The sequence below is a fragment of the Neomonachus schauinslandi genome, chromosome 1, assembly GCF_002201575.2.
Source record: "Neomonachus schauinslandi chromosome 1, ASM220157v2, whole genome shotgun sequence".
NCBI classification, from domain to species: domain Eukaryota; kingdom Metazoa; phylum Chordata; class Mammalia; order Carnivora; family Phocidae; genus Neomonachus; species Neomonachus schauinslandi.
This window is the reverse complement of record NC_058403.1, coordinates 201,823,700-201,835,907: the sequence shown is the minus strand read 5'-3', so window position 1 is coordinate 201,835,907 and position 12,208 is coordinate 201,823,700. Positions and strand designations below refer to the sequence as shown.

Here is a 12,208-nt window from a genome sequence, read left to right as displayed (position 1 = left end):
ATGGCGGTCGTCGAGGCTGGAGCGCGGGCCACGTTCGGAGCCTGGGATTACGCGGTCTTCGCCCTCATGCTGCTGGTGTCCACAGGCATCGGGCTGTGGGTCGGGCTGGCGCGGGGCGGGCAGCGCAGCGCCGAGGACTTCTTCACCGGGGGCCGGCGCCTGGCCGCCCTGCCCGTCGGCCTCTCGCTGGCCGCCAGCTTCATGTCGGCCGTACAGGTGCTGGGCGTGCCCGCCGAGGCCTACCGCTACGGCTTCAAGTTCCTCTGGATGTGCCTGGGACAGTTGCTCAACTCCCTGCTCACCGCCCAGCTCTTCATGCCCGTCTTCTACCGCCTGGGCCTCACCAGCACCTACCAGGTACCGGGCAGAGGCCCGGAGGCAAGACCTGCCTGGCTGAGAACGCAGGGATGTGGCCGGGAGGTCCTGGGGCTTTGACGTGCTGTACGGGGGGCCGCCGGCTGGCTCCTTGCGGCTTTAACGGGGTAGACAGGTGCGCAGGTTTCTGGGAAGTAGCCCCAGGCAGCGGGGTGAGGGGCAGGAACGAGGAAGAGGAGCCGCCGTCCTGGTTCTCCTCGGTGGAAGCCCGCGCAAGGCGGAGCCAGGCGTGCACCAAGTGTGGACAGGCACGAACCTGCCCCCCGCACAGCTGAGCGATCGCCGGACAGGGGGCCAACGGTTCGAAACCCGACTTCCCCGCTTACTCTGCTCGGGCGTCCCAAGTGTCTAACTGGGCTAATAAGAGGACTTCCCTCCAGGGCAGGGGGTAAAGTGATTAAAATCATGACCGGTAGACAGTAGGCGACCAAGAACAGTTGGCCACAGGCTGTGTAGAGTCCGCTTGTTGACTCAGAGCGGCACCACCCCCCTGGGACCAATTAGCCACCAGTGGGGGCGGAAGAACGTGCACCTTTGACGGATCCGTCTTCCTGGGCACACTTGGTGTGCGGGGATGCGGGGATGGCGCGTGTGCACAGACAGGTGTGGGCACACTGATCGGAATCTGTGCGCTTGGCGGGGGCCCCCCACGGGCAAGAGGGGAGAGAGAGTTGGCCTCCGGAGGGAGGGCAGAAGCCACGAGGGCGGGTGAAGTACCCCAGAGGCCTCGATCTCCTGGGTAGGACCTGTCCAGGTGACCACGAGCCTCGGCTCCTCCTTGCAGTACCTGGAGCTGCGCTTCAGCCGCGGTGTGCGGCTCTGCGGGACCCTGCAGTACCTGGTAGCCACAGTGAGTGGCCTCGGCCCCGCCCTCGCCCTCAGGGTCTGGCTCAGATCCCGCCCGGGTCCGGGTCTCCGTCGGCCCCGCCCGCAGCCCGCCCCCTTCCGTCACGGCCCCGCCCTGTGGGTCCCACCCCCATCCTGTAAGGCCCTTCCCAGGCCCATCCTCAACCTTTCTGGCCCCGCCCCCTGCGGTCCGAAGACCCGCCCCCATACGCCCGGCCTGACCCCGCCCCCACCCTGCTCCGGATCCCCTGCTGGCCGGACACCGCAAGCTCCGCCACCACCATTCTCTTCCTAACCCCTTCCCGTCCTCCGCGGGCCTCACCCGGTCTCGGCTCTCTGCCCATAGGTGCTGTATACTGGCATCGTGATCTACGCCCCCGCGCTCATCCTGAATCAAGGTTTGACTCTGGGAGATCTCGGGAGGGTGACCGGGAGGGAGCAAAGCCTTTGAGACTAGATCGAAGGAGAGGGGAGGGGCAGCCCCAGGAGAGACTTGGGGAGGGAAGAATCCCGAAGAGATGAAGACCCTAGACACTAGGGGCCAAGTTTGCACCCTGCCTGGAGGCCTAATGGTGGAGGGGTTTCCTTGTGCAGTGACTGGGTTGGACATCTGGGCCTCGCTGCTGTCCACTGGAGCCATCTGTACCTTCTACACGACTGTGGTGAGTGACACCCCACCCCACGTGGGGGCTCCATGCCCACTGGGTGGGGGAGACCCTGAAGCCATCATCCACTCCTTACTTGCCCTTTCTGCTGAGGAAACCTGCATCCCAGCTGGGCCTCTGTTTCCTCATCTTAATAACAAGTCATTTGAAAGGCTTATTGCTGAGAGTCCAGGGATATGCTAGCTTCAGGACTGGCTGGACCCAGGGGCTACAACAGCATCCTCTGGGCCCCTATCCCATCTCTTGGGGTCCCATCAGCTCAGAAAGTGAGTTCCTATTTCAGGATGGGCTGGCAAACGTCCCAGGAGGGTTCCGGTTGGCTGGCCCCAGTGTGCAGGATGAACCAGTCACAGAAGTTTGGGGGGCTGGGGAAGATGTTCTGGTTGGCTATTTCTGGAGCTGGGAGTCGATTGGCTTCCAGTGGATGGCCTTTGAGGGAGAAGGGGCTTCTCCAAAGGCAAATCAAGGGGCTCCCATGGGAAGGCAGCGGTATGGAGGCTGGAAGGGTAAAAGCAATAACTAAGAACAATCGTCATGGTAGTAATGATAATGCTGGCAGCCATCACTCATTCACTCACTGAACTTGTATGTGGTAGGTGCTATTGCAAAGATTTTCCTCATACGAACTAATTAAATCCTCACAACAACACCATTTTCCGGATGAGGAAACCGGCAGAGAGAGGCATCAGTCCCAGCCACTGCTGAAAGCCAAACTGGGTTGGCCTCAGAGAGATCCCTATCTGACCCCCTGCCTCCCTGTCTGTCACATCTTGCAGGGCGGCATGAAGGCTGTGGTCTGGACTGATGTGTTCCAGGTCGTGGTGATGCTAACTGGCTTCTGGGTTGTCCTGGCCCGCGGGATCATGCTGGTGGGTGGGCCCAGGCACATGCTTGAGATTGCCCAGAACCACTCCCGGATGAACCTGATGGAGTGAGTAAAACCGTAGGAGAGGGTCCTGCAAAGAGGTGGAGCTGACATCCCTCTGCCCTGGGAGAAGCCAACCAATGCTTCTGCTCCAGGAAGCCCTCCCTGCTTCCCTTCCCAGACTCCCCACACACCAAACATGTGCCTCCCCTCTCTAGACTGCCCTAGCCCCCATCCCTCCATCTGTCCCACCATGTCCCCCAGACCAGACTGGAGACTGACGACTCTCTGAGGTCCCAGCTGGGCACAGACACTTTTTTTTTTTTGGTCTTTTTTTAATTTTTGACAATTTTTTTTTTATTATAATGTGTCTTGGTGAAGTCTTTTTTGGATTCAATCTTACAGGGGACTTTAAGCTTCATGTCCCAAGATTTCCATATATTTCCCAATTTGGGGAATTTTTCAGCCATTGTTTCTTTATTTTTTTTTTAAGATTTTATTTATTTATTTGACAGAGAGAGAGAGACAGAGACAGCGAGAGAGGGAACACAAGCAGAGGGAGAGGGAGAGGGAGAAGCAGGCTTCCCGCAGAGCAGGGAGCCCGATGTGGGGCTCGATCCCAGGACCCCGGGATCATGACCTGAGCTGAAGGCAGACGCTTAATGACTGAGCCACCCAGGCTCCCCAGAAAGGTTTTTAAATGCATACATGGACGACTCAGTAAATAAATAAATTTTCAATCTGGCAAACTCCTACTCACACTTCAAAACCCACCCCAAAAGTCCCCTCAAGGCCCATAAGGTTCAGAATGGCCATCTGGGGCCCTGGGGAGGGCGAAGTCAATGTGGCATTCCCATATGGCTGTCTTGTCCCACCCTTATCCAGCTTTGACCTGGACCCGCGGAGCCGCTACACATTCTGGACTTTTCTGGTGGGTGGCACATTGGTCTGGCTCTCAATGTATGGCGTGAACCAAGCACAGGTGCAGCGCTATGTGGCCTGTCGCACAGAGAAGCAGGCCAAGCTGTGAGTGTTTAGGAGGGGCAGGGTGGGGGCCTCTGGGACCAGCTGCCCCCCTCCCCAGCCTGAGGCTGCCCTTCCCCCTAGGGCCTTGCTCATCAACCAGCTGGGCCTGTTCCTGATCGTGCTCAGCGCTGCTGGCTGTGGCATCATCATGTTCACGATCTATGTAGACTGTGACCCTCTCCTTGCAGGGCGTATCTCCGCCCCGGACCAGGTAAGTCTGGCCCAGGCTCCTAGGCCACTCCTGCCCTCCCCACCCCCATTCTGAACTTCTGCATGGATGAATCTCTGGGAGCAAGGATGGAACAGCATTCCTAGAAGAGAGAACAGCCTGCTCAGAGGTCCAGGGGCAGGCAAGAGCTTGGCACAGAGGAGGATCTGGAAGGAGCAGGGAAGACAAGGCTGGGAGGCAATGGGGAGCCTTAGGGGAAGTGGGCGAGCAGGGGAGGGGCACATTCAGATTTAGAGTCAGAAACTCCCCAAGGGATATTTTTTTTAAAAGATTTTATTTATTTGAGAGAGAGAGAGCATGAGAGGGGGGAGGGTCAGAGGGAGAAGCAGACTTGAGCCCGATATGGGACTTGATCCTGGGACTCCAGGATCATGACCTGAGCCGAAGGCAGTCGCTCAACCAACTGAGCCACCCAGGGGCCCTCCCTGAGGGATATTAAGGAGGAGATGGGACCATGGTTCAGCATGAAATGATAGTGTTGATAATACTAATCACCAGCTCTCATGACCTAAGCACCTACTCTGTGCCTCATGCTGTTCCCTTCACAAGCAGTTAGTCTCCCATAAAACCCTTCAACATGATGAGGCCAAGGCTGTCATGGCCCCTATTTTACAGATGAGGAAACTGGGGCTGGAGTGGGTGGGAAGCAACTGCCTGAGGTCAAAGGTGAGCAGGGGCAGCACCAAGGCCAGGAGCCTTGCCTGGTTCAGAGTCAGTTCAGAATCGGCAGAAGATGGAAGGCTGTCCCGTCTGCTGTTCTCCGCTGGGGTCAGCTCCTGGACTGCCTGACTGCAACCTCAGCCAAGGACTGCACCTATTAACTTTACTGTCCTCATCAGTAAAGCAGAGATGACGCGGGACTCTGCCTCACTGGGATCCCAGGGTACGCAGTCAATCAACAAACACACACACAGTGCCCACTGTGAGCCCGGTCTGCACTGGGCCCTGGGGACATGCAGTGTGAGGACAGACAGAATCCCTTGTCCTCGGGGTGCTGCTGTCCTGGATGCCAACCCCAGACTCTGCCCCACCCCACCCCACCCCACCCCCGCCAGTACATGCCCTTGCTGGTGCTGGACATCTTCGAGGACCTGCCTGGAGTCCCTGGGCTCTTTCTGGCCTGTGCCTACAGTGGGACCCTCAGGTGAGCAGCCCTCCTTGCTCACCCAGCTGCCCCTCTGTGGGATAGAACGTTCTGGGCATGTACATCATTACAGTTCCTGCTTGGTCCCCAGTGGGCAGCTCAGGTGGGCTCCAGCAGAAGGCACACCCTGGGGACAAGAACCCCAGCTGTGGGGTTTTCACCTTCTTCTCACCTGGCAGGGCCATACCTGCCTCCCCTCTCCCTTCTTTCTTTCCTGCCTTCTGCCCCCAAACAAATGTTTACTGAGCACCTACTATGTGCATATGTGGGAGGCAAGGCACTGCCGTTCTAAATCCCAGGGCACAGCTGTGACCAAGTGGTCCCCCACTCCTGCCCTCAAGGGCCTCACATTCTAGTGTTTTCAAATACTCCGTGACTTCTGGCACATCCCTGCTCCTGTTGTGACCAGGGTCCCAAGCAGTTCTCAGCACCCTATGATTGCTGTGTAATGAGAACTTGTGTCATTCGTGTCCTTGGTCAGGGGTGTCCTTGCTCCCGTGGGGGTGTCTCAGGTCTGGGGGCGCGGATGGTGGGGTGGTGGACTTCTCCTCCACGCTTGGGGAATTCTGTCACCCATGCCTCTGCCCTTGGGCTGGGTGGGGTCCTGGCAAGTCAAATGGTATGAGCAGCTGGGGCCTCCCACAACAGGTGGACCCCGGGGGGGGGTGTGTGGCCAGTCCCTTGATGAGACCTGTTGACCACCCTCCCCACCCCACTCTCAGCACCGCGTCCACCAGCATCAACGCCATGGCTGCGGTCACCGTGGAGGACCTCATCAAACCCCGGCTGCCCAGCCTCGCACCCCGGAGACTCGTAATGGTCTCCAAGGGGCTCTGTGAGTTGGAGGAACTCGGGTTGGGGGGGGGCAGGGGGCATCTCCCCGCTGACCATGCCACCCCCCATCTGCAACAGCACTCATCTATGGCTCAGCCTGTCTCATCGTGGCAGCTCTGTCCTCGCTGCTGGGGGGAGGCGTCCTCCAGGTGAGCCCCCCGCCCTGACCCAGCCCCATCTCCACAAGAAGCATGGCATCGTCTGCATTGAACTGAAACCCAGAGAGGGTCCTACTTTTTGTGGCAGAACTGGGTTTTGTCCGATGCCACCAGCCTGATAACTTTGTGCAGCCACCTGCCTGGTGGCAATGGGAGGTGGGAGGTGGGGGGAGCGGGTGGCTTGGAGGCAGGGAGGGCCTCGCCCTGGCTCGGAGGTGGGACCAGAATTTGTCAGGAGAGAGAATCCGTGTCTTTGCCTCCAACACGGGGGAGAGAGACAGGGACAGGGAGTCCCATCCCCTTTAGGGAAACAAGCACGGAGTCTCAAGGTCCACAGTGGAATTACTCAGGTCTTGCTTTCCCAGAGAGCAAACTGAAGCCAGGAGAGGTGGGATGGCTCTGCCCTCAGCTCCCCCTCCCCACCCCTTCTCACAGGGCTCCTTCACCGTCATGGGAGTCATCAGCGGCCCCCTCCTTGGAGCCTTCATCCTGGGGATGTTTCTTCCCGCCTGCAACACGCTGGTGAGTGGGGGCGGCTAGGGGTTGGGAGGGCGCATGGCCTCTCTCCCCTGACCTGGGCTCTGCCCCCAGGGCGTCCTCTCTGGGCTGGCCACCGGCTTGGCGCTCTCGCTGTGGGTGGCCATCGGCGCCACTCTATACCCGCCTAGCACCCAGTCCTTGGGAGTCCTGCCATCATCGGCTGCCGGCTGTGTTGTGCCCTCAGCCAACGCCTCTGGCCTCCTGGGCCAGCTCCTGGCCACCAACACCTCCAGCAGGAACCCCAGGTGAGCGGGCTGCTCAGAAGGGTGGGTGTGGCCTGAGAGGGTGTGGTGGGGGAGGGGAGCTCTGAAACTGAATCTTGAATGAAAAGGAGGAATGTGCTTGGGAAGAGGTGAAGGAAGGGCATTCCCGGTGGAGAGAAGGGAAAGTGCAAAGGGCCTGAGGTCGGGTTTAGTTTAGTGAGGATGGGGTGTATTTAGTGGGCCGAGAAGGATAGATGAGGTCCAGCCAGAAGAATTTGGTCTGATTCTTTATTATTATTATTACTCTTGAGATATAATTTGCAGACCATAAAATGAACCATTTAAAAGTGGTTTTTAGTGGATTCACAAGGTTATACAACCATCACCATTAACTCAAGAACATTTTCATCACCTCACAAGGAAGCCCCATATCTCCATGAGCAGTCACTCCCCATCTCCCCCTCCCTCCAGCCCCTGGCAACCACTAATCCGCTTTCTGTTGCTATGGATTTGCCTGTCTGGACATTTATTATAAATGGAATTATACAATATATGGCCTGTTTTGTCTGGCTTCTTTCACTCAACATGATGTTTTCAAGGTTTTTGTTTGGTTTTGGTTTTGGTGTTTTCAAGGTTTATCCACATTGTAGCACATATGAGGGCTTGATTCCTTTTTATGGCTGAATAATATTCCCTGTATGGATGGACCACATTTTGTTTATCCATTCATCCCTTGGACATCTGGGTTGTTTCCACTTTTTGGCTACTGTGAACAGTGCTGTTATGATCATTTGTGTACATATGTGTACATAAGTTTTGGTGTGGACATATGGTTTCATTTCTCTTGGTTTGTACCTAGGAATGGAACTACTGGATCATATAGAAGTTCTTTTTAAATTATTTTTAAACACTTTTAAAATATTTTATTTATTTATTTGAGAGAGAGAGCATGAGTGAGAGAGCACGAGTGGGGGTGGAAGAGCAGAGGGAGAGGGAGAAGCAGACTTCCCGAGGAGCAGGGGGCCCGGTGTGGGGCTTGATCCCAGGACCTGGAGATCATGATCTGAGCCCAAGGCAGACGCTTAACCATCTGAGCCACCCAGACACCCCTATATCTTTTTTTTTTTCCGAGAAATGCCTATTCAAACCCTTTGCCCATTTTTTAATTGGTTCATTTGCTTTTTTATTGTTGAGTTATAATTTATATATTCTTTAAATCTTTATGTATTCTGGACACTAGATCCTTAGACAGATGTATGATTTGCAAATATTTTCTTCCACTCTGGGTTGTCTTTTCATATCTCTTGATAGTGTCCTTTGATGCACAAAAGATTTCAGTTTTGATGAAGTCTAATTTAGCTATGTTTTCTTGGGTTGCTTGTGCTTTTGGTGACAGATCTAAGAAATTATTTCCAAATCCAAGATCATAAAGATGCACACCTATGTTTTCTTCTAAGAGTTTAATTTGGGTAGATTCTGAGAGTAATAGGGAGCCGTGGAGAGTGGTGAGCAGTGACAGGAAGTAATTTGAGTTACATTTCAGTAATGCTCCCTCTGGCTGTGTGTAGAGAACACCTGTGGGTGGAAGTGGGTTAGCTGGAGAGAAAGAGAAGTGGCTACTGCACACATCTGAGTGAGCAATAATGGAAGACTGGGTTAGGCCGTGGCAGTGGAGATGGGAGGAAATGAACAGATTGGGAGTGGCTTTTGGACTCATGCACACCTCTCCTACCCCTAGCCCTAAAATGGACCTTGATCGACCCGCCTTAGCTGACAGCTTCTATGCCATTTCCTATCTTTACTATGGAGCCCTGGGCACGCTGAGCACTGTTCTATGTGGAGCCCTCGTCAGCTGCTTGACAGGTAAGCAGGATGTATGGCCTTCTCAGAGATCACCTTGTGAATCCCTCTGCCTCCAACCCACTGGGCAGGAAGAAGAGGAAGGACATTCCCGTCAGCCAAATGACCACCACGTGCTGGACGACGCATCAGCACCCTTTATGCTGTGTCGCCTTTGGGACAAACTCTGCACCTTGCAGGGCTGGTCCCGTTTTGTGAAGGCAGAAGAAACTGAGCCCCCCCCCCCCCCCCGCCCCAACCTGCCTTTCTAGTCTCCCCCACCTCCGAAACCAAGTCGTTGCTAGAGGATATGGGGTGGAGCCTCGAGGCGCTGTCCATTGTGCTGAAATATCTTCTCAGCAGGGCCTCAGCCACTCCGTGTCCCTCCGGGAATTCTGAATGCCACTGAGAAGTGGAAAGAGATCAAGAGAAATCAATAGTGATCACAGTACCTGTTCTTGCTTCCTGTGTCTCAGACTTTACATTCACCAGGGCTTTCTTGAGTCCTTCTCTGTGCCAGACACTATTCTAGATTCTGGGGAAATAATGAACCACCCACTGATGTATTACATCCCCTCACTGTGTAGATGAGAAAACTGAAGCCCAGAGAAGGGCAGAGGCTTGCCAGGGTACCCAGTGGGTCATTATCGAATCTGGGATTGGAACCCATCAGAGCTCTCCCTTCCCCCTCCCTCTCCAGTTCCCGTCACCTCTTCACTAAATATCTCCCTTTCCCACAGGCCCCACCAAGCGCAGTGCCTTGAGTCCTGGGCTGCTGTGGTGGGATCTTGCACGGCAGACAGCATCGGTGGCCCCCAAGGAAGAAGTGGCTACCTTGGATGACAGCTTGGGGAAGGTCAGTCACAGGGCTAGCTCCCAGAGCAGGGGGAGGGACACTGAAGTGACTTTGGGTCCCCTGGGCATGGCCATAAGTCAGGGGAGGGAATTGGCGAGTCACCATCTTTCTCAGCGTCTTCCAGAGAAAAGGCTTGGGTGAGAGTTGACGTGTCTTCAACACTTTTTATTACACCCTTCAACAAAGACTGAGAATTTCATACTATTCATTTCCTTGGATTACATCCAGTCTGTGGCAGGTGAAACTGGTTTACCTTTAAGGTATTGATTTAAAATCTCTTCTATAAATAAAAGTACTTAATTCAGAAGTGAGTCAACTTCGAGAAAATCTTACGTAAGAAACATGACCGGGGGTAGGCCAACTTCACCCCAAAGTCGTGTGGTTGCTATGTGAATGCCCTGAATTTGGAAAATGCTGTCCCTGATCCAAACCTGCCTCTGCTTTGAAATCCCTGTTTCATTTTCTCATTTCTTACTCTGGGCTGGGGTTCTTGTCCACTGTCTAGGAGGAGCAGATGAAAGCTAAACTGGAAATAAGTAAGATCTCAGCAGGTAATAAGGACAATAAAACAGGGTACTGTGATGAGGGTGGCCTCTTGGAAGAGGTAAGAGATAGAGCCCCTAAGGAGGAGGAGCCAGCCCTAGGAAGATCTGGGGGAAGGGCATTCTTGATGGAGGGTACAGCAGGAGCAAAGGCTGAGGCCAGAAGCTTGAGAAGGGGAGGTATGGAGAGGGAAGGGATTTGGCTGGAGTGTTTTTAAAGCTCCTTTCAGCTGCTATGGGGAAATATTTCTTTTCTTGAAGGGGAGCAGGCAGAAAGAGTGAGAAGGAGGCAGGCATCCTTGCAAGCATTGATGACTTGGACTATAGGTGACGTGGGCACTGGGGGAGAGAGAGAAGCGGGTGGAGGTTTTGGAGGCAGAAGGGACAGAACTGGCTGATGCACTGACCAAGGGGACAGTTGTGCAACCCTGCCCAGGTTCTGTCCTTCTAGGCCCTCAGTGATCCCATCTGGAGGATGAGCTGACACAGAGCAGAATGGATCTCTGACAGTGTCTTTCTTCTCTTTTCATTCCAGGATGCTGAGGAACTGCCCCCTGGAACCAAGAGGCCTCCTGACTTCCTGCCCACTGACGAGGACCACCTGCTCTTCCTGGGGCAGAAGGAGGTGAATGGAGCTGGCTCCTGGACCCCCAGGAGTGCACATGACCATGGTCAGGACCTTCGGGAGACAGACCTCTGAGCCAGCAGGGGACTGACCACCTGGGATGGAACCTCAGGGTGGGCCATCCCAGGCCACAGAACAGCCTCGGGCTCCAATTGGCTGGACTGTGTCCTATGCAAATGAGTTTGGGATCCCTGCCCTATGGAAAGAGGTGAAGCCCTGCCTTTGGGAGGTCATTTTATCCAGCCCCCTTCCAGCCAGCCCCTAGTCTTCAATGCTGCACCCTTGCCTGCTCCCCCAAAATGAAGCCAGATTTCTCTCTACGTACAATAGAAAGATGTTGGAGGCCCCTCTGGACAACATGGGAAAACTCCAGGCCCAACATTAAGGTCTGAGAAAGTCTCCAGTGCTTCTCTGGAACATGTCTGAATATTAGCAAGGATTTGGGAGGTCCTCAGGCACAACCCCCTGCACCCCATTTTGCAGATGGGGAAACTGAGGCCTGGAAAGGGGCAACAACTTGACCCAACTTGATCACAGAGCACACCAGAGATTCATTGAGAGTTGGGAAACCAGCTCTTCCACCTTCACCGCCTCCCTGTTTTCCTCCCTTTGGAGGGTCAGACATCACATGGCCCCTGACCTTGGGAGCAAGAAGGGAGGATAAAGGAGAAATAACATTTTCGATCTTCCTCTAATGCCTGGACACTATGTATCTCATCCATTAAGGAGCGTGAACCCACTTCACAGAGGAATAAACTAAGGCTCAGTGAGGTGGCCTGAGGTTACAGCAAGTCGGGTCTGGGCAGGGACGGACCTGGGAGCTGCATGATGCTGAAGGTCTATTGCCAACATGTCACTGGTGGACAGGGTCAGATAGGTTGGGCAAACCCATGTCCTGGGGATGCGCTTGACTTTGGATGGAGATTTAATCCATGCACATCCAATAAACGGACTTTGACGCTTGATGTTCTGTGCTCTCCTCAGTCAGATATGAGTGTGAATCTCAGTGTCTCTTGCCCCAAGACTGAGCGAATAAACCTGAGTGTTTAAGCATCAGAGTGAGGTGATAATTGCCATCTTGGGGTGAATTATGCTGCCCTCCCTGACACATAGCTTCTCTCACCCTCCTGATTTGCTCTTGAAGCATTCCCTCCCCACTGCCCTTTCTGCCTGGACCCTGCCAGCCTCCACACTGTCCCTGCACCAGTCCCTTGGGGTCTCTGGGACCTTGAGAGCTGGCTGCACTCACATCTGCTCACATACCTGCTATGGCTCCTGTGGTCCCCAAGGGAGCATCCCCTACTCAGTTCAATAGGGTCCTCCCAAAATTCAAGACCCAAAACCTCCGAATGTGACCTTACTTGAAGAGTCTTGGCAGGTATACTTAGATTAAGATAACGTCATACTGGATTAGAGTGGGCCCTCAACCCAATGACTGTGTCCTTATAAGAAAAGAAGACA

At 54.6% G+C, this 12,208-nt stretch overlaps 1 protein-coding gene across 1 annotated transcript; it reads left to right on the top strand.

Annotated features, from left to right (window-relative positions):
- Positions 1-10,822, top strand: SLC5A5 (solute carrier family 5 member 5). Its single transcript, XM_021683121.1, has 15 exons — positions 1-357; positions 1,160-1,225; positions 1,568-1,619; positions 1,816-1,883; positions 2,663-2,817; positions 3,637-3,777; positions 3,859-3,988; positions 5,062-5,150; positions 5,873-5,985; positions 6,063-6,133; positions 6,578-6,664; positions 6,734-6,927; positions 8,624-8,748; positions 9,465-9,580; positions 10,658-10,822. The coding sequence occupies exons 1-15, from the start codon at positions 1-3 to the stop codon at positions 10,820-10,822; spliced, it is 1,929 nt and encodes a 642-aa protein (XP_021538796.1).
- Positions 10,823-12,208: the final 1,386 nt, after the last annotated feature.